Source organism: Pteropus medius, unplaced genomic scaffold, assembly GCF_902729225.1.
Source record: "Pteropus medius unplaced genomic scaffold, Ma_sr-lr_union100, whole genome shotgun sequence".
NCBI lineage: Eukaryota > Metazoa > Chordata > Mammalia > Chiroptera > Pteropodidae > Pteropus > Pteropus medius.
This window is the reverse complement of record NW_024354875.1, coordinates 238,608-260,657: the sequence shown is the minus strand read 5'-3', so window position 1 is coordinate 260,657 and position 22,050 is coordinate 238,608. Positions and strand designations below refer to the sequence as shown.

Here is a 22,050-nt window from a genome sequence, read left to right as displayed (position 1 = left end):
AAGGCAGTATGACTACAGGGTGCCCAGCTCTGATGTGACATTTGAAAGATCTTTTTAGAGCCCGTTGACACTAGCGAATATCCAAGGTTGGAACCACTTCCCTGTCCTACGCTAATTCGTGACATTAATGTAGGTTAGGAGAGTGTTTCCGCTCCTGCCCAGAATTCCAATTTCAGATAGCGAGGAGAAATAGAGCTTCAGACTCTTTAAGAGAAGAAATAAGCTCTTCCAACAAACATAGTCACTAGCATGGACCTTATCAAAATTGTGATCTTGAGCAGTTCTCATCTCAGACTTAGGCTTTGTGACAGTCCCCATCAAGTGTAGCTATTCTGTAAGTTTCCAGTGGTCACCTTCTTTTTCCTCTTAGTGCATCTCCACCCCTACCCCCCATCCCCACACACGCACCTGATCTTGCTGCCCCTACCCCCCGTGTGCCTGTCATTCTTTCTTAATTGCATGTCATTTCTAGCCCTGACTTTTCTTTTGAATCCCTGCACTGTTTCCTGTCACACTTGTTACATTCAGAAAGAGAACTCATTTTCTAAGCTCTCTGCTCATGTGTGCTCTGGCACATTGGCATCTTCCACCCAGTTGCCTAGGCAAGGAACCTCAGAATGACCTTTGACTTCTTACTAATAAATATCGTTCATGAAACCACCTGCTTTTAAAATCTGTTATTTGACCATTGCCAATAAGAAAAGGTCTGAATTCCTCATCCTGCCCTTCCATGTGCTGGCTCCAACTGTTATTTCCAGGCACTTACCAGACACCTCTGCTAGTCCTTCTGGGCTGTCATCTTCACCTGTGAAACCGTCAGAGAAAATGAGTACAGGATCCCTCTTCTTTTTTATACTTGATCCTCCCCATTACACTGGAGTTCCTTCGGTTAAGGACTCTCATTCATATTTATATCCCTTGTGCCCCGATATAAAAATTAAGTTTTCCAAGTGTAATAATAAGTTAAAGTCCTTCTGTATTACTTAGAGGTTCATGGCGTTTCATTTTTCCATTGTGTTTTGGTAAGTTTCTTATTTCTCAGTCCTGAGGTATAAATAGAGAACTGGGAGTAGAAAGCATTTTCGACTACCTTTAATGGGGAAGACATTCCTGCAGGATTGTTGCCACAGGTTCTTTTGGCTGCGCTGCCCTGGCTTAGGCCAAGAAGCACCTAAGGAGTTTTTGTTCCTGGATTTTGAATGATTGCTATAATCCGTGACAAAGTACAGCACCCAGTACTTTGATGCCTAATAAAAGTGAAACCTACCCAGTCGTCTTCTGTTTTGGGGTTTGCTTTTTTTTTTTTTTTTTTTTCTTTTTTTGTCCAAATTTTTACAAGGCATACGTAGTAATAAGGTATACGTAGGCTATAAGTAACTTGATTTCCTCTTTTTTCTTTGATAGATAACAAGTTGCTGGAAAAGTCAGATCTTCATTCAGTGCTGGCCCAGAAGCTGCAAGCTGAAAAGCCGGACATACCAAACAGGCATGAGATAAGGTGTTTTGAAACTACCCTGTATTATTTGTATCTCCTCCTCAATTTCAGTTTGTCTCAGTTCAGTTGTCACTTCTCTGATTTAGAATTACCGTTTCTGTGTTCCGGTTTTTGTCAGCTCCTTTCAAGTAACTTTTGAAGCCAAATAACTAAAATCATTTTTTTAAAGGCACATACCTACCCACCTAGGAGGGTTGACATCAGTTACGTGCTGTAAGCTGGAGACATTGCTTAAGGATGGTAACGGGGCCAGTTCCTCCTCTAGCCTGTCAAGGCTCACTCTAAGTAATCAGACCAAAAAACATTCTTGAGCAGATTGACGAAGACCTTGTTAATACTGGATTGCCATAAGTTGCTTTTTATACAACACAGGCCTGTTGATTCTTTTTTAGTTACATGTTTTTCAACATATTTTAGTAAATCGTGAAATTAAACTAGCAGGTTGCAACAAGCATTTTTTTTTTAAAGGAATGTTAGAAAAAATCTGCACTTTAATAGGATGAGCATTGTCTCATTAAGTAACATGCATGTGTGTGCGCGCACAGCAGGAATTGATATATTTACTTAGGCCATTCAGGTAAACTACTTTGTGAGTCATGGCTCAGAAAAACCTAGAACCTTACTTTGCCAAAGCAGCTTAAATGGAACATTCTAGAGTCGAATTGTTCTGTTTTTCCATGTGTTCATGTTTGCATCTTAAATTCGATGCAAACATGAACACATGGAAAAACAGGACAATGAGAACAGTACCCATTATTTTTCTAAAATCCATTCTTATTTGCATATCAGTTAACATTTAGCGATTTTAAGAACAAAGTTGACAGTAGCTTAGGGTTTAAAAACAGAAATGTTAGGTGTAGCTTGATTCTTTACTCCTGTAGCTGAGTCTGCTGTGTAACTGCCTGCCATCCATGTTTCCACATCTGGCAAGACGGTCTCCTGGCACCAAAGTTCCCTCCTTGCTTAATCACAGTCCAGGAGACTGCCTGGCAGTGGCCTTGGGAGCCCTTCTATAATTATTAGTCGCAGTGTTGTGGTCAATTTTAGGTGTAGAGAATGCCATTTTATCTTTTTCAGGTAAAATCAATTGAAAACTTAAAACATTTTATTTCTACCAGGTTAGACTCTTGGTGCCTATATACCTGTATCCTTTATCTGTCAGTTAAACTCATTTGCTTGGAAAGATATTATTATAAGGAAATGTACTACAGCTCTTTTGGCCGAATATCAGTGGGGTGGTAATTTGATTGGAGGTGCTTCCTTCCCTTCAAACTTGTGTCCATCATCAGGCCTCTCCTCGTGACTGCCTCGTTTCCATCATTGGTATCCTTATTTTCCACAAGTCATCTGTGACTCCTTTTTCCCTCAGTATCCTGCCCCTCCCCGTCTGCAGTCAGGCACCCAGGCCTATTGATTCTTCTCCACAGTTCCTTGTTCATCTGCCTCTTAGTTTACGTTTATTTTTCCACTCCCTTTGTCTATGATGTTGCCTTTCATTCCTGACCTGGAGCAGGAGTCTTCTGCGCTCAGAAGTTCTGTGACTGCAGTGTGGGCCAGGTGATAGGGATACAGAAACGCAGAAGCAGAGTCCCTGCTCTTAAGGAACTGAGTCTGTGGGAGAGACCCACTCAAGCAGTATTTGCTAGCATGATAAGTTTATGCAAAGAAGATGGCTACCTAATGGATTTTGTTAAATTCAATGGAGTGAATGTGAAGATCTAATAGGATTTGTTAAGCAAATCCTATCATGAATTAGGCAGCTTTCCATGTAGCAACTTGAAGAGTTTGTACAAAATAGAAGGTTTTTATAGGAAGAAGGGTGGGGCAAGGGAGTTATTAACAAAAGAAAAGACAGGATAATTTCCTCCCCATCCCAGGGGTTTTTATCAGGCAGATTGCCTCCTTCCGTGCCCAGGGAGGAAATGAAGTGGGTCCACAGGACAGGTTACCTCATTGTGATGTTGCCCAGAAACGTTTCTGGGAGAAGTTGAAACAAAAATATTAGACCAGGTGTTAAATCTGGGTTTGGTTTCATGGGCTTTTAGCACAGGCAACGCCATATTGAGCCTGTGGTTTTTCTCTTTAACAGTTTCCTTCTCCCTCCTTTTGTCTCATTTCCTAACCTTAAGTCACACCGTTTAAAAAGTTTTATCTACATCAGTTATCTGACTTCCCTCTTAGTTGAGTGTTTTAATCCCTTTGCTTAGTAGATAAAAGTTAAAGTAGATAAAAGTTAAACTTCAGCCTGGAAATGGTGGATTCTAGTAGTTTTCTAAGTATGCTTTCTGACTGCAGCTTCTGGGAAATTGTTAGAAATGGAAAGACCTACTGTGTCAGAAACTGGGGGGGGCAGGGCCCAGTAATCTGTTTCAAGAAATCCTCTAGGCTACTCAATGACCTGTAACTGAGAACCACCACGTATGTCCACGACTGCCCAGAGTTCTTGTGAATCACAGCCCGAGAGCCTCTGGAGATGCAGATTACAGGCTCGATCTCAGGCCTACTCTGTCTGGGGCGGAGCCCTGGGATCTGCTTTTAAACCTGCCCTCTGAACTGGGTGGGCTTCCCAGCCCCCGGGCCATGGACCTGTACTGCTCTGTGGCCTGTTAGGAACTGGGCCTTGGGCCAGCGAAGCTTCATCTGTATCTGCAGCCGCTCCTCAGCACTAGCATCAGCTCCTTGGCTCTGCCTCAGATCATCAGAGATTAGATTCTCGTAGGAACACTGGTCCCTGATGCCAAAAAGATTGGCTACCGCTGCAGTCTAGATGACTCTTCCCTGCCTGGTGAAGCCCTGGGCCGCTGTAAGAAGTTTGACTTTTATTTTGAATAAAAGTGGAAGTGGGAGGAGGCTTTGAGCTGTAGAATGAATGACCTGTGTCTTTGCTTTAGTCTCAGGAAGCTTTTCTAGAATGCCAACACCTCTTTGGAAGGGACTGGTTTTGCATGTTCTACGTTGCTTTGCATTAAAAAAAGGAGATTTAACTTTAAAAATGTCTAATTCCTATATGCGGTTGTCACCCAGGCCTGTTGCTTGACCTGCCTAACAGGCTGGTTTCTTATAAGGTATGTTCCACTTCCTAATCTCCTGGCTTCTACTTTATGGGCTTAGATTGGGGAAGCCCAGGCTGCCTCAAAGGATAAAATATTAGTGTGTGTTTGAACATGGAATAAAAACTCAGAAATGGAGGGTGATATTAGGAAATGGAGCTTCGTGCTGCCCTGCTTTGCCCTCTTATTTCTCCGTAGGTCATGGAGGAGGCAGTGCCCCCACCCCCCTTCAGATGGTGGCACCTTAGTTTTCCAGTTTTCTTCTTTTTCTCCATTTATGTACTTTTCCTGGGCAGTGGTTTCAACTCCGTATAGTCTGATTCACATCTGTAGCTCCAGCCGAGACCCCTCCCCTGAACTGTGACTCCCCTCTCTGGTCACCTACAGCTGTTTCTGAGATAGTGCGCAGACACCTGCAGAGTCCCCAAACCACACCAATTCTTGAGGCCATCTGAACTTTCTCTCCCGTGGTTTCAGATGTATCTGTTTGTTTGCGGCTTCTACACGTCAGCCTCCAGCGTGGACCTCTTTACCTTCAGTGCAGATTGTAATATCCATTTTCTACTTGACGTGCCTGGATGTCCACACTGAATTCTTCAGCCCTCCCTCCAAACCAGCTCCTCCCTTAGTCCTTTCCGTTTTAGTAGGTGACACCTGTATTTTATCAATTGCTCAGATCAAAAGCCTTGGACTCATCCTTGCCTCCTCTCTCTCTCTCTCATATACCCCACGTCAAGTTCAAGGGCACAGCCTGTAGCCTCTCTTCACAGTGGATCTAGCTGGGGCCCGAGCACATCGCACCACCTCCATTGCTACCACCTTCATTCGAGCTGCACTAACTCGAACTCGGACTGTGTCACAGCTGCTAACTGGTCTCCCTGTTTCTACCCTTGCACTCCCTGCCCCTCCTCGCCCCCATTCTGCTTTCCACCCAGTATTGATCCTGTCTTGCTGTCTGCTCAAAACCCTCCAACAGCTTCTGGTCACATCCAGTAAACACCACAGCACTCAGGGGCCTACAAGCCTCTGGATGACCTCCCCGCCCCTCCCTGACCTGTCTCCTGGACCCACTTCACCTGGGGCTCCAGTCACACTCTTCCCCGAGTACCTGTCTGTGTTTCCTCCTCCAGGCCTTTCCAACACTTGCTCTTCCCTTTGCTCAGAAGGGCCCAGCCCCCAGGGGCCACATGGCTTGTGCTTCACTTCCCAGTCCCCGATGGATCGCGTATGACCTCGCAGAGAAGCCTTTAACTGCCTCGCAGCGAATAGGATGGCTGTTGCTCTGTTCCCTCCCTGCCCTGCTCAGTTTTCCCTCACGCCACGTCTGACCACCTGGCTTCATATAATCACTTGCTTAGCGTCTGTCTGCTCTTAGCCGATTGCCAGCTTCCTGAGGGCAGAGCTATGTGCGCGCTGCCTTCGCCTGGCTCCAGGAACGGTGCCAGGCACGTAGTTGACACTCACATGCTTGTCTGGTGCAAGACCTCCTTGTCTCCCCCATATTTACCTAAACTTCATTCTGGAGCTCACCCTTTGTTCCCGACACAACTGGTGGTTTGCATCGGGGTTGGTTCATTTGACCAGATGTCTCACATATCCTACTTCCTAGTTTCGGGTTTTAGTGGCTTATAACGACACTTGCCTGGGGAAACTGAACTGCTCGATTGGCTATGTTGTCATGAACAGGTGTGGAATTCTGAAGTTACTGTTCCACAGCCTGGTCAAGGGGCTTTGGAGCCTGATTTTTTTCCTCTCTTTTTCATTCTCGTCATCTGCCCGGTTGGGGGATTTAGTCCTGGACATGATGGCGCGTGGAGTGACAGCCAGCTACAAGAAATGGCCCAGCTAAAGATGAAACACCAGGAAGAACTTACTGAATTGCACAAGAAACGTGGAGAGGTAAAGATAACCGCTCTCCGTGGGTCTTGCGGTGGGAGGGTGGGCGGACGGGACTTCCGCTAGAATTCGCAGCCATCCCGGCTCCACGTGGCTTCACCAGCTCGATCTGTGGGACCGAAGCAACAGGAAAGGTGCGAGGTCTGTGCCTCCGTCAGCAGGGGGGTCAGCTCTTGAGAAGACTGCATGGTCGTCATGCTCTAAGCTGGCATGAAAAGTACAAGTGGACCAACTTTGAAGGAGAGAAGCTCGCTGTTTGGTCCACTGACGGTCTTAGTAATGCCTTCACTAAGCTTCTGAGAGAAATAGAGGTGGACAACAGGTCGGCGGTTACTGGGGGGAAGGCGGTGGAGGGAGGGCTAAACGGATAAAGGGCTCAGTTATATGGTGACGGGTAAAAACCAGACTTTTGGTGGTGAGCATGATGTGCTATGTACAGATGTCGAATTATATGTACTGTCACACAGCAGAAACTTACATAATGTCATAAACCAGTGTTACCTCAAGAATTCATTTTAAAAATAAAAACCCTGTAGTTTCAGAAAAATAAAGATTAGAAGGAATCATGTCCTGGGCTGTGTTTATCCTGGATGATGGTCTAATGGCAAATTACGAAAAAAACTACAATTTACAAATCAGCTGAATTGGTCCTTTTATCAGCTGAGGAGTCTGCAAAGAGTAGGCAGGGTAGAGGGGTAGACAGGTGTCCTCAGCAGGAACCCGGCAGTCACTTGGAACTCATCCATCCAGGGCTGACTTCAACAGGGGCCAGCACACGCTGTCCCCCTGAGCATTCCCATGGGCCCTGTGGCACCTCTCTGCCACCTGGCTCATTTCTTCTTGCCTTGGCCCAACCCCACAGGCACCTTTTCTTAAAAATAAAATAACCCACCATGACTTAGTTTTCAACTGAGGTCCTGAAATGTCTTATTTATGAAAGTGTTCTTCTTTACCCCGCAGTTAGCTCAGTTGGTGATCGACCTGAATAACCAAATGCAGCAGAAGGACAGGGAGATGCAGGTGAACGAAGCAAAGTGAGTAGAGCGAACTCCCTCTCGGGACTGGCTGTGGGACCACACTCCTCTTTATTTACTGTGCTCTTGTGAGCGGGGCTGGTGGCAGTCAGTGGCAAATGGTAGCCACACTGTGCTCAGCAGAAGTTTTCATTTCTTCGCACGCATACCCTGGGATCTTTTTCTACCTGCTCTAAGGATGGAAAAGGCCAGAACAGTGCCCTGAGGCTTCCAGGTTCCCCTGCATAACCTTGGCCCTTGCAAGTGTCTCTGAGGCATTCACTGCACGTGGGAGCTGGTATCTTCTATGGCGGAGATAGGGCCAGGATATCGAGTGTGTGGCCCTTGTGGGCAGGATTAGTTTTGATCGGGGAGAAGCCTGGTGGACAAGGTGAAGAGCAGCTCCAATCTCAGGGCTGGAGGGCAGCCTGACTCACATCCATGCCTTTTCCCTTAACATGCAGAGACTCGGAAAGGTGGAGGACGCACTCGGGCATCTGCTCAGTGAAGGGTAGAGCTGCTGGGTTACACGGGACATCCGGCCTCCTTTTGAACCCCCGCCAACCACTCTATTAAGCCCCGAAAGCTCCCCCTTCTTCACATCCCGCTTTTCTGAAAAGTGCTTTGAAGTCATTTGTAGTCCAGATGAAATTCTCCCTGGGTGCTTCCTCTCGCAAGGGGTCATCCTGTAAACACTAGGGCTGGGTTCAGACGTGTGATAAACGGGACATGTCCCCGTGGTGCCCGGTGTAATGGCCAAGGCCGCTGTTGGTGCCTGAGCTCCTACAGGTCGAGCCCTCAGCCAGGCGCCCTGGCCGCGGTGCAGGGCTTCCGTGCGGCGCCACTCCCGCCCGTGTGTCATGCTTTCAGAATCGCAGAATGCCTGCAGACCATCTCTGACCTGGAGACGGAGTGCCAGGAGCTCCGCAGTAAGCTGCAGGACCTCGAGAGAGCCAACCAGACCCTGAAGGACGAATATGATGCCCTGCAGATCACTTTCACTGCCTTGGAGGAGAAACTGAGGAAAACTTCAGAGGAGAACCAGGAGCTGGTCACCAGGTGGATGGCCGAGAAAGCCCAGGAAGCCAATCGCCTCAACGCCGAGAATGAGAAGGATTCAAGGTGGGCGAGCACGCCACCGCGGGTGGGCTCCTTTTTCCGTAAAGTAGAATCCAGGTCTTTGAAAAGAAAGAAGCCAACCTGGCAGCTCTAACCACGGAGTCGGGAAAAACAGAAAACACTGACAAAAGTAGGAATAGCGATGGTGGCCATAAAGAGATTTGCGTTTATAAGATTACTTTTGCCGCTGAGCGGAGGATTACCTCCCCAAACAACTTTGGCCCATACTGTTTTTTTGCCAGTGAATTCTTTCAGCGTTTCAAGGAGAAAAGCTAATTCTTGAACAGTATAATTTAAACCAGACTTAGAAAAAGATTGAAATTCCTCCCAGGCACCCCTAGTTTTGAAAAATTGTTCAGACGTGTCAGAAGTTCTGATACAAGAAGCTGTAGTCCACCCTCACGTGCATATAGATGTGAAACTCCTCAATCAAATTCGTTGGTACTTTTTTTTTTTATTCATTGCAGTCTTACAACAGGGAAGCCTCCCACCCTAACAGTGGGAGTCAGAGTCCCCGTGGAGGGGAATTTGTGTGTTGAAAATCCCGCAGAGTCCAACACATTTGTGGTGGGGGTCCACCGTCCTGTGGGCACGCCCTTCAAAAGCAGAAACAAAAGAAGGAAGGACTCTCTGTCCACTCTGAGTGACTGTGGCCATCCCGCAGCATAGGACCCCGATGCAGGGTTGCTAGTAAGGGGTGGGGTTGTGATTATCTACCCAGAAAACCTAAGAAGATCAACTGAGAAACTAGTAATGAGAGTTCAACAGATTAGAACATGATTTTAAATCCCCAGGTCAGTAGTTTAGAATTTGAAAAGATGATTGCAGCTAATCTAAAAGAATGAGGAAATGAAAACAAAAGAGTCTTAATAATAAGGAGCAGTAACCTTAGCAAATATTATCTTCAGATAGGTTTCAAAATCTGCATAAAAATTAAAACCATTAGGTAGAAGTAAAACAATAAAGTGCTGTTTATTTTATGAAAAATTCCCAAATGGGAGTACTGGAGGACTCTGAACATTAGAAGGAAAGGAAATAAACGATGGACTGGATAAAGATTCTAGATTTCTTAACATCAAAAAACACTAAAATAATCAACTAGAATGTGCTATTATAAATATTTGTAATATAGAGTCAGTAAGGAATAGGTGAGCACTCAAGACGGGCGCTAAAGCCTGAGGAGTTCATCAAAGAAGTCGATGTGGTCAGTGAATCTGGCAGAAAGGCCCATTTCTGCGACCTCCTGAAGGGCACGTGGGGGTGACCGGAAGCCAGAACACGGTTACCACTTGTTGGACTTCATCTTAAGGAAGTTATGAGTCGTGTTCACAAATACTGTGCTGTGATAGCACGTTATTCATAGCAGTGAAAAATGGGAAGCAGTATATTCCTTGAGGGATAAATTGTGGTATTTTTGTGTAGTAGAATTTTTACAAAGTCATTTAAAAATGTTTTAAGAATACCTAGTGATGTGAGAAAAATGCATAAAATTAATGTAACTGAAAATAGCAGGAATTCTTTTAAACAGCATGATCCACATTTTGAATGAATTAGAAGAAATTCGATAGTTAATAGTATTGATTTGTAGGTGGTGAGATTTGGTTTCTGTTTTTGTTTTGTTTTTGTTTTTTTTGCTTTTTTATATTTTCTAATTTTCTGAAATTTCTACCTTATTAAGAAAAACATGACTTTTTTTTTTTTTTTTTTTTTTTAATTTTGCTGTCCTTGCCTTTACTTTAAGTAAAATAGTGTGACTTATGCCACAGAGCCATTAGGCAGCTTAAGGGTGACGAGGACACCAGGGTTACTGGAGGTCAGCAGGCTGCCTCCTGACACCTGCTGGAGGGAGAGGCGGCCGGCCGCCGTGTGTTTGAGCCCTGGAGCCTCACAGGACATAAGCAGAGGAGGCCAGACTTTCTGAAGACAGTGGGGTGTGCGGCATACCGCGGCTCTGCCCCGTTCCTTCCCCTGGAATGTCCTGCGGATGCGCAGTAGATATGTTGTCACCTGATCACCTATGAGGGGCCTGGGGGTTCTCTTCATTACTTCATAGTTCTTCCTCAGTCTTTCCCCCTTCCTGCCAGCCCTCCACATCACATGTCCTCCTCCTAGCAGCTTTCACGGACCTGGGTCACAGCGTGGCATACTGTTTCGAAACAGCCATTCACGTCCTGCCTCCCTCACTAGGCTGAGACGTGTCCCCCACAGTCCAGCCCCATGGCCGCTGTGGAACATTTGAACTAGTAAGAAGGCCATTTCCTTCGGCCACGCGCAGATGTTTCCTTCTCCCTGTGACCCTTGGTCTGTCCTTTATGCCCCCGGCTGAACGGCGCCTTTCCTGTAGAGGAGTGTCACACACCCCACACCGAGTCACTGCTTTTCTCTCAAAGACAGTTCATAGGGTGTGTATTCCTGCTAAGGAAAATCTGTTAAACTGGATGTTTCGTCATTTGTCCCGTAAAACTTTTCATCTTCCAGGTATGAAATTAATATCGTAATATACCTCTTCCCACAATTCTGATAAGCCATCTGGAGGGATTTTTTCCATCTTGAGAATCATCACTATGGTAGGAAGCTTAAAAACATCAAGCAGAAATCTTGACTGGGGCGCAGTAGCGATGCTGGCGTTCTAGACTGGGACCCCACACAGGGCAGGCACCACAGAAAAGAGAACGAGGCCACAGTCAGAAATTAGGGTGCTCCTGTGTTTAGGACCTGGGAGGGAGAGACAAAAGTAGTTCACAGAGTGGATGTGGGTGTTGACCACAGCCCCAGCGAATTGAAACCATGTACGTTTTGACTGTTTTGAGAATCTCACCGTGTATCAGTTGCCTCATCTGTAAAATGGGTATAACAGCTCTTAACCTCAAAGCATCGTTATGGGGATTAAGTTAAAACCTGTAAAATAGTAAAACTGAAGCACAGGTAAGTGCTGAGTAAATCTTGACTCTCATCCGTGCTCTTGGTATTTCAGAGTCTGTTTGCTGCAGGAAACTGACCGGGCCATGCTTGATGGCCTTTCTGTCCTGAGAGGCCCTGGCTCCCGACAGGCAGGCTCCTCCCTCTCTGGCTCACTGCTTTCTCTAAGAACATAATCTATCTTCCTGGCTTCGCTCCGAGGTCCTTTATAGTGGGGGTCCCGACTCACCTTGCCAGTGTGGCCTAGGGCAGTCATTATTTTGAATGCACTGACTACTCAGGTGTGTTATTAGAGCCGGTTTATCGAGAGCCACAACCCCATGTTTTCTGAGCAGCCATAACTAGTGGGCTTGGTTTTTTTTTCAATAGGCGGCGGCAGGCGCGGCTGCAGAAGGAGCTCGCGGAAGCAGCAAAGGAGCCTCTACCAGTGGAGCAGTAAGTAGACACGCGCCAGTCAAAATTGTGCCCTTAATAATGTGATTCACTCGTTTTAAATTTCTATAAAACGATTTTATAGATCGTCAAAACTAAAAGATGTAAGGGAGGAAATTGAAAAACCCATTACCTTCCAGAAAGTGGTTCCTGTTGACACTCCTCATCAGCTGTGAGTGTGAGTTAACTTCTGGCCCCAAGTGACAACCTCCCTGTTTTCCTGTTGACTCTTCGGTCCGTTTTCTGCCCCTAACTGGGGCTGTGGCAGTGTAACGCTGGGTTTGGGTTCTTTCTCTTGCTCTCGTCTTGGTCTGTGACTTTTGAGTGGAGGTTTGGGCGAACGTTTAAAGGATAAACGAAAGCTAGGATCCCGTGAAACAAAAGGAACCGAATCGGTTTGAAGCTTTTCCTAACCTGGGGTCGGGGTGGAGGAGCTTCCCCAAGATTTGAAGCTTTGTTTTGAGAATGGCAGATATTTTAATGACCAAATCCCCTTTGCATGTGCTTCAGGATGTTTTTCTTTTCTATTGAAATGTATTCTGAAATACGTTAGAATTACGATCCACTGGTTTTTAAAATGGTTGCTTCCAGGTAGATGGAGAGAAGTGCTTTCAGTTCAGTTAGGTGTCATCCTCCAGGGACAGAAAGGTCTTAATTTATAAGAAAACAAAAAGGTTCTCATATCAAGCCTTTGCTTTAGATGTAGAATATGTAGACTTCTTCTATACTCTCAGATGTGGAAAATGAATCTCACATATATATTCCCAAAACTACAAAGTAAATAAATAATTGATCTGGAAATTAGATTTGATTCCTTAAAAATAACAGCTTACAAAGCGTCGTTTGTCCACCTCCTGTTTACCAGTGTAGACAGGTGACCAGGTGAAACACGGTTTGGATAGGGCGAACATGCTGTCCAGGCTCACACAGGAGGGCTGAGCTGTGCACACCTGGGGGTCTGACTGTAAAAGCCTGTTTCTGAATCTCTGCTTTCCTAGGACAGGAGTTTCGGCAGGAAAGGACATTTATACTTTTGAAGGGTTTTGATACCCAGTAACCAAACCCTAGTGTTTTCTTGTGGCCCTGGGCCTTTGCACAGTTCCAAGTACCTTTCTGGCTATAAAATTCTGCCTGAAAGCATTTACATAGGCTTAGCTCACGTGTACCACTCTCGCCATCTGTGCTGTTCTGTTGTCACTCTTGTATGAACAAAAGTGACCCTCCCAAACCACGACCAAGAAAAGAGAGCCCAGCCTTGTCCTCATTCTTCGGGCCTGCCTTTGTTTTCCTCGGCAACCTGGCCGAGACTGAGTGCAGTTACATGAAATCCAAGAATCAGTAGCCAAGGAAAGTAAATTGACTTTGACTTGGTCTAACTTGCTTGGTAACAAGTTCTTAAGTATATATTTACTTAATCCAGGTAACCATGGGAAAGTCTTGCTTTTAGGTTCTTGCAAATCCAAAAAATCCAAAATCCAGGCGATACTGTCTTACATTTTATTATTTTACTTCACCATGCAGATTGCGACCCGGTAGGAGGTCATTAAGACCAAAATAATTGCTTGCCCCTCCCCCACCAGGAAACCAGGGAGGAAAGAAATCCAGAGGTGCTTTGCATCCATTGGGATAAACCGTAGCAAAGGACTTGATCGTTTTGAGTGAAATGTGATGGACTGCTCAGATGTCAGAAGCAGCAAGTGTTTAACCTTTAAACATAGAATACCCAGAGTAAAAAATGAGTTGTGTTTAGACTTTGCTTTTCTGTTTATTATTAAAGTGATATTTAAAATGGGTTGGTAATGCAGCTGTTGATTTCGTTGTCCCTCTAGCAGTCCCTTTTCTTATTCACCTGGGTCTTCTTGCACAGTCATTTCCTTGTCCTTCATAGCTGTCCCTGACTAGTCTCTGTGCTCAGCCTGTCTCGTGGGAACTGTTCACTGGCAAGCACAGTCCAGTTGTTTGAGGGCACAAGCCCTTCAGCCACCAACCAGACTCTTGATGGAAAGAATCTACCTTGGTACTGGTTATGTGGTTATCGACGTAATAAACATCATTTCATTGCTTTCCAAGTGGGAACTGTGTTTAGATCTAAAAAGATCAAAAGCTCCCATTTAAAGTTATTTTCAGTTGCAGTCCTGGATTTGATTTGAACAGGTCGAGTGTTTCTTTCAGTCCTGCTCAGAGCATGGCAGTTTTCTCCATAGAACCCCTAATCATCGCAGTCGTAGCAAAGTCACGTAGGTTGTGTGTGACCTGGAAATGGTGTTGGCATTTGCAGAACAGACTCATCACAAAGCTGGTGTTGAACAGAATCAAAGACTCGGCCTGTCGCCCTTCTTTCCAGGGACGATGACATTGAAGTCATTGTGGATGAAACCACTGAGCACACCGAGGAGACCTCACCCATGCGAGCCATCAGCAGAGCGGCCACGTAAGTAGACAGATCTGGCCAGGAAAGGAGCTCACCCGTGGCCGTGACAGAAGAACAGCCGGACGCACCCAGTCCCCCTTGCTGGAACACCAGCCGCTCTCGCACAGCCACGGAGACCAGTGGGCCCAAGTGTCCCTGGCTTGCACTTCTACTTAACGGGTGGCGAGCCGTCCCAGAGTGCTGCCACCAGCTGTGAAGGGAAGCAAAACAACGTGTAGTGGTTTCCTGAAAGCTGGACAGTTAAACTGTGTTAGGCCGGGCGATCGCTTAACTCATGCCCTTTAATTCTTACTTGGGCTCCAGGATTTTTTTATTTGCCAAAGCCGGACTAAAAGAATAGGAATTAGTTATTAACAGCCAGAAATTATTAGGCCAGTTAGACAGTTTCATTGTCTAAAGCATTATTTCCAGGAAGGTTAATTTAATGCTAGGGAACCTCATTTCTTTTAAAACTTCAAGGCTGGGTTTCTGTCCTACCTCCCCACTGTCATCTGGTGGTTCCTCCTGTGACGGGTTTCTCCGCTGGGGTTTGGGAACTCGATGGGAAACATAATCCCAGGTACCTTTTTTTTTTTTTTGTGAACTGTGTTTATTGATTGATTATTTGGGCAAAATGTTTCTAAGGTTTAAACCTATCCTCCCCTCCTCTTTAGTAAGCGACTCTCGCAGCCTGCTGGAGGCCTTCTGGATTCTATCACTAATATCTTTGGGTAGGTTAGAAAACCTTCACCTTTCCTTGTTGATGTATATGTTAATATTCCTACGTGTATGTACCTGATTTATTACCATTTTTTAAACGCACACCAGAATTTCAGTGGTGCAGAGTATACAGATGCTTTAATTTCAGCTTTTCATTTAGCTTCTTCCTTTTTTCTTCAACTTCTTTTCTCAATCTCGCTGCCTGCTGATCTCTGGCCTTGCCCTTTAGTCTGTCCGAGTCTCCCCTTTTGGGACATCACTCTTCTTCTGATGCTGCCAGGTGAAAATATTATCCACTCTTATCCCAGCATGTGAGTGTGGGTCGTTGACAATTAAGCTGATCACCGCTTCACTGCCCTCAGTCGTCAGATGTCCATGTGCTAACAAGGACGCTTTGCATGTCCTAGGAATGCCGCTGGCCCTCTGAGTGGGGTGATGGGTTGAGCTCTTTGTGCAGTAGTCACGCTCTCATTGCTCTTTCTTGGCATGCCTCAGACTCCGCCTTGACCGCAGTGTACGCTGAGGATGAAACATTGTAGGCATAGAAACTTTTTAAATTGTTTTACAAAAATGCCAACAAGCTTCATCTGAGCTAGCAGGTACATTACATTGAGCCAGTTTTCCTGCGGTCTATTGACTGGGGAAGCAGGTGTTGTCCAGGATTGCTTTTTATTGTTGTTTTTGGAGTCCATGAGTTAGCAAGCAGGAGAGTGCCAATATATGCTATCTTTCCAGTCATATGAGTGAGGATGCTTCTGATGTGGTGAATCATTCTGTAGTTTGAAGGGTCTAGAAGGGCAAAGAAGCTATTGACATAAGATGTCTTTGAATCCATTCTGAGCTGAATGGACAGTAAGCCTCGTGCAGTCCTGTCCAACGGTCTCCTTTCTGTTACTTCTTAGGAGGCGCTCTGTCTCTTCCCTGCCAGTTCCCCAGGACAGTGCGGACACTCACCCTGGTTCTAGTGGTAAAGAAGTGAGGGTGCCAACAACTGCACTGTGTGCCTTCGTAAGTATGGTTTACCCCCAAACTCCCACCAAGCTTCGTATGGTAACAGCCTGGTAATTAAAGGGTCCTTTCTCCTGCCGCAGCTAAGCTTTTGTATTTATATCTGGCCTTTACACCTGGCGTGTTTGTCGGATGAAAGGGATTGGTATATTGTGCTTAGCTTCAGAAGACAGAATATATTACAGCTGTCCCCGGGAATACAGGGCTGGCTGAGAGAGAGAATTGGTAGCGTGAGGGGCGGTGAGAAATTAGATGATAATTCATGCAGTTGCTGTCACTAGTTGGCGCCAGTTTAGAGTGAGAGCCCAGTCAGTGGTCTTTTTTGAAGGGTCAGTAGGGCAGCTGTTGGCTTTATGAGTTTTACCTGCATCTATGTGGCTTCTGATCAGTAGGAGCACGTGTTGGAAGCAGGAGACAGTCCTGGGCAGAAGCCACTGATGTCAGGGCTGTCAGCCGGAGCAGAGCTCAGTCCTAGTACAAAGGGAGAGTCGAGTGATTGAGTGGGACCTGGACAGGCCTGGGGAGTGTGGAGTCGCTGGCTCAGGGCCGCCAAACCAGGGGCGGGGTGGCAGAGCCTTCAGAGCAGGGCCCAGGGTATTGGCCGGCTCCTGGGTTGTGTGGGATGAGTTAGAGGAGCCAGCTTTCGGGGGAGAGAAGGACTCGCTATAAAGATGGGGTGGAATTTCTGTGGGGGCGCTTTCCATTCCAGGCATAAGGAGGAACTTTACTAACTAGATACTTTGCACACGATGAACTGGCTGAGCGATCAGCCACCACAGATATTGTATAGAGAGTCCCACTCTGGGTGAGGAGTTGGACTCAGGACCACTAAAGTCCCTTCCCATTCCCCAGGAGGCCTGGGCCCCTCACGGAGGTCGATGATGATTGGTAAAAGGTCTGATCGCACTTGATGTCACAGTCCCTTCCTCGCCCTCAACTCCCAGCAGCCCATCGTTTGCTCCTGTCACATTTAAGTCATGTGTACGGGATAATGGAGCAGCTGATAATTTGGGATTCTGTCAGTGTGTGTTTCTGAGAATGAATGGTTCACAGCTGACAACGATCCGACAGACCTATCTTTCAGGAGTCTGACGAGCGGCAGCCGTGGGTGTGATGGTGCATGATCTCAAGTTTTCAATCTGAGACCTCTTTAGTGGAAAGACATTAAAAAAGGAAGGAGATTGCATGGAGCTGAAATGTTTGGTCTCCTGTCGTCCAGTTTTTCAGCAGCGGGACACACAGGATGGGTGGGCAGTCAGATCAAACAAAGATGTAACTAAGTGATGTTTATATCCCAGTAGGTAACGTCGTGCTGTCAGTGTTATATTTATAACCCATGTTTTTCATGGTCTTTTACTACTTCTTCTTCTTATGGAAATTTTCAAACATAGAAGAGAATAAAAGAACTTTCGCGTACCGTCATCCCACGAGGCAGCTTCAGTTAGCCACGTTTGCCAATCTTCCTATCTGTCCCCTGCACACTTTCGTTGGAGCAAAACCTCAGACATCGTATTTCATCCATAAATATTTCAGGATCCATAGGCTTAAAGAGGGGAGCTTATAGTGACACCTAGTGTTCTCCATTATTCTAGGTGGGATGCTTTTTACTCGGTTTCCCTTATCCTGGCTACATGCCATCTTTTCAGATCATGTGTTCCAGGGTGGGTGCCAGTCTCAGAAATTTCCCTATCAAGATTTTCAATTCTTCCAAAATAACACCTATTAACTTTTATTGAAGGCCTCCCAGTCAGGCACAGTCCTAGGCACAAAACCCTGGAAGTCTTTCGTTATAGATGGCAGACTGAGGCTTCGGGAAGTTAAACTTGGCAGAGGTCACATCATCTACGCTAGTGCCGCATTGTTTTCAGAGAGAGCTACATAGATGCCCACTGTAACCGCTGTGTAGCAAGAGGACCAGCATGTACTCAGCAGGACTCCATATTAGGCTATACTCCTGTTGGGAAAGCCATAAAAACTTCCTTTACCGTGAGAAGCCACATTTGATATGTAGTATTAATGTATCTGGGCCAAACGAGAGGCAGTTAATCAGAGGCTTACTTTTAAGCTATTAAGATCATATAAAACTGTAGATTGAAATTTCTTACTCTTTAAAATTAACTCAAAGACAGACTTTAGGCTGTCAGTTTACACAGGTTTTGAATCCTCTTTAAGAAGGTTGCACTGTATTTAAATAAATGGAACTATAGCTATCAGAATCAAATGACAGTAGAACCTTGGGGGAGCCTGGGCTATGAACCCAGGTAAGTTAATGATAGGCCCCCCCAACTCTTTAAGGGTGAACGTTTGGCCTTTGGCTAGGCGTCCAGAGGGCCCATTTGCACTGGGCTCTTTCTTGGGAATGACGGCGATTGGGTCTGAAACAGTGCTGGTCTTGCAGGATGCTCATGATGGCGAAGTCAACGCCGTGCAGTTCAGCCCCGGTTCCCGGCTTCTGGCCACAGGAGGCATGGATCGGAGGGTCAAGCTCTGGGAAGTGTTCGGAGGTGAGGTGTTGTTCCTTCTGAGGGAACAGAAGGAAGCTGTGTTGGCACGTCTGGTTTGCTTGCTGTCAAGCGGTCTCTGGATTGTTCATCTTCTCAAAACACATCGTTTTTGAGAAGGAATTCCTTTGGAGCAGGAATGTGACCAGAGCATCGTTAACCGTCTCAGTTACACTTACAGCTGAGTGGCGTTTGCTCTGCGTTTCCAAGTAGTGACTAGAAAACACTGTTTAGTTATGGATATGTTTGTGTTTTTCAGATATACGCTAATTGGAACATCTTCTAAGACAGTACAAGTTGTAGAAGGAAAATTAAAAATTGAACAGTCGTGGATGCTATAGTTAAACTACACAGTACACTGTGGCTTATGCATTTAATAATGCCAGTGGCCATCACCCAGAGAAAACGTATTTAACAAAGCTTTTCAGACCAGGGGCCGAAGGTCAAGACTCGGTCTTTGATTGGACCTTGTTTCAAAAATAACCTCAGATCACTCAGAAATGGGATGGCATTAAAACCAGAAATCGGAGTTAATGAAACCATCTCTTAGAATTCTGAACCTGAGACTTACCCCAATTTTACATTTGGAGATTCGGTTAAGTAAATATACTTTTAATAAAGCAAGAATAGGTCGAAGGAACCGTTTTGTCAAGTTTCCATAGTTACAGCACATACTGTTCACTGTCCAGTAATGAACAGTCCCAGTGGGGCTTTGCTGTGTTGTTTCCTCTGACGCGCGCCGTAGCCCTGTGCAGTGAGGAGGGTGGGCATCACCTGTATTTGAAATCTCAAGAGACATGACTTGATTTACAAGGGGGTGGGGGAACCTAGGAGCTGAGCTGGGTCTTCTGACTGCAGGTCCCATGGTCTTTCCACCTCAGCCTCCCCTGAGTTAAGAGCTGCTGCAGAAGCCTATGCTTTTGATGTATTTAGAGCAAGAGCAACCTATTGGTGGCTTTGGTCAGAACACATGATCAGTATAGCACCAAACTTGTATGCCCTGCCTTTGATTTTTCAGGAAAGTGCCTCAGTGGTTAAATCTCTGGTTGCCCATTAGAATTTGTGCTGTTTTACCCAGTAACACCTTATGAAGGACAGTTGCTTGAAACTGTTAACAAAATAACAATAAAACTATATCATAAGAACAGAAATTTCGTAAGATTCGATTTCTGAAAATCTAAAAAGATAGTCTGTTTTGATTATGTCTTGCAACTAAATAGAAATAATATAAGAAATTTTTGTTTCACTCCTTGGTCAGTATAAGAAAACGAGAGACATCAGCCTTCAGTAACAGTGTTATGTTACCTTTTTGCTGCTAAAGGGGAAGTAAACACTAATCGAAATTAATATTGACATAATGTGCCAGAGCATAATTTGTTAATAAAATGAGAAGTTTCTTCTGGGTCTAGAGAAATAACATAAAATGTTTGGCAGCATTTCTTATAGTTTTCGGGAACAAATGACAAGTCATGTCCTGACTTATAGGGCCTTCCTTCCACAGACATCTTATTCAATCCAGAGTTTTGTTCCCCTTGGTGAATATTTGCTGAATCTGGGAAGAGATCAAGTCCACGAGGCCATTTATGGAATAGTTCGGGGTGTCCTGTTTTTTACCCATTTAAAATATCAGAAGAATGGCACTTTCCAGCCGGTAGGAACAGCCGTTCACTCTATCAGGCAGGAGCTGCGTTGGGAATTACTTACAGAAATGCGGTTGACAGAGCCTCCCCGGTGCCTTCTGGGTAAAGGCTTTGGCAAGGTATTTGGTCTTTCGAGATCGATCTCTTGTGTACAGTAGCATTTATTGATCATTTCTTAAATTTCAACACTGTGTTAACTGCCAGACAAATAGACCAGTATTTTAGGCATAAGCCAGAGATATTTCTTAGAATTCGCAGTAATATTTCTGTGTGTAAACGTCTAATCTAAATAAAAACCTTCATAGATAGTGGCCTTTTTTGACTCTTGAAAATCTAATGAAAACTAGGACCCAGAAAGAGGCTTTAAATGTGCTATATTTTGCAAATACATTAAGAGGCAGGGTTCATTAACCCGGTTAATAATCCCAGCCCTAAATGTATTTGACAGCTTCAAACCAGTATTCCTAGCATCATACTTACTATTTAGAAGTACCGAGTCAGAGATAAGGCTAGTTATTGAAATGATTCCTATCCTATGCTCCTCTCTTAGGGATTTTGTTAGAATAGTTTCCTAATTATTCTCCCAGCTTGTCTTTGTAGGCCATCCTTAAACTTCCCTTTAAACAAGGAGTTTAATCACATCGTCATTGAGACTTAGAGTCTTCTGAGCTTGTGCCCGCATCGTCGACGTTTCCGCTTTGGGGGCCAGGGCCGTGAGAGCAGCACCCAGGAGCGTTTGGCTGCTTCTGTTTCGTGGAAGAGGCTAGGCAGAGGGAGGGAGCATTGGCAGGCAGTTGGACGGCCAGAATCTTAGGATTCAGGGATGTAGAATAAATGTAAGGACAAATACAGAAACCTCAAACTAGTGTAATTGGAATTCGGATGACTAGCCACTCATACATAACTTTTTTAAAAAATGTTCAAATCTTGAGAATTATTACACCTGGATTCTGAAAATTTGATGGTCCACTTCTACAGAAGCGATAGTTGAGTTGGCAGAAATACCGGTCAAACCTAGTGACGAATTTATGTAAATTGGAAAATTTTAATAGAATAACAAATTGAACTCTGTCTCTAAGTCAATTGACATGTTTTTAAATTTTATTTCCCTTTGTAAAGGGAATAGATGATACTAAATTTTTTTTTTTTTTTTTAAAGAACAACTTAACACATGCAAAATGCTGGGCTAGACCCTGCATCCACTTACATATTCATTGCTCTTAGAAACTGACAGTATATTTTGGTCTCGCGTTCTGTTTGTCCTGCTAGTTGATTCTGTGATGATGCAGGTACACTGCCATTTTGACGGTGTCATTGGCTTCCACTGTGTTTCAGGCACTTCATTTTAACCTACGTATTGGCTTTACCTTCCTTTCTCTTCTCGATCTTTGTTTTTATCTAGACAAATGTGAGTTCAAGGGTTCCCTCTCCGGCAGTAATGCAGGAATTACAAGCATCGAATTCGATAGTGCTGTAAGTATCTGATACCCAGGGAAATAGGTGGATTTAGAGGTTTTTAGAAACAATTTAAGAATCTGGTTCTTGAAAATTAAAAAATAACTTACCTGGCTTCTCTGCTATTCTCTGTCTTAAGTAAAATCAGTGTTAGAGAAGGGTGCAGGTAGATTACAAAGTCCGCGCTGATTGGGACCGAGTAGAAGACTGGGCGGGGGAGTCAGGTCTGCGGTAACTAACCAGCCAGTCAGTGTCTGTGGACTTGACAAGGGCCCGGGCTGGGCTGAGGCGTTGCGGGTGGACAGGAGAACATCCAGCCAGACGCGCCGGAGATGAGCAGGCCTCCAAGGGGGTGGCTGGGAGTGAGGCAAGCGGAGAGTCGAGTACTCTGG

General features: G+C 45.2%; 1 protein-coding gene and 1 non-coding gene across 5 annotated transcripts in view; both read left to right on the top strand.

Annotated features, from left to right (window-relative positions):
* ATG16L1 (autophagy related 16 like 1) overlaps window positions 1-22,050 on the top strand; it is a 35,580-nt gene that overhangs the window by 2,343 nt on the left and 11,187 nt on the right. Inside the window, exons 2-11 of one of the 4 annotated variants that reach the window (XM_039856000.1) lie at window positions 1,405-1,498; window positions 6,339-6,444; window positions 7,402-7,475; window positions 8,325-8,576; window positions 11,862-11,927; window positions 14,269-14,355; window positions 15,009-15,065; window positions 15,957-16,062; window positions 18,461-18,566; window positions 21,606-21,676. In XM_039856000.1, coding sequence (XP_039711934.1) covers window positions 1,405-1,498; window positions 6,339-6,444; window positions 7,402-7,475; window positions 8,325-8,576; window positions 11,862-11,927; window positions 14,269-14,355; window positions 15,009-15,065; window positions 15,957-16,062; window positions 18,461-18,566; window positions 21,606-21,676 — 1,019 coding nt within the window. The remainder of the gene's footprint in view (window positions 1-1,404; window positions 1,499-6,338; window positions 6,445-7,401; window positions 7,476-8,324; window positions 8,577-11,861; window positions 11,928-14,268; window positions 14,356-15,008; window positions 15,066-15,956; window positions 16,063-18,460; window positions 18,567-21,605; window positions 21,677-22,050) is intronic. The other 3 variants (XM_039856002.1, XM_039856001.1, XM_039856003.1) reach the window with 3 other exon arrangements.
* Window positions 16,936-17,209, top strand: LOC120597518 (small Cajal body-specific RNA 6). Its single transcript, XR_005651401.1, has one exon.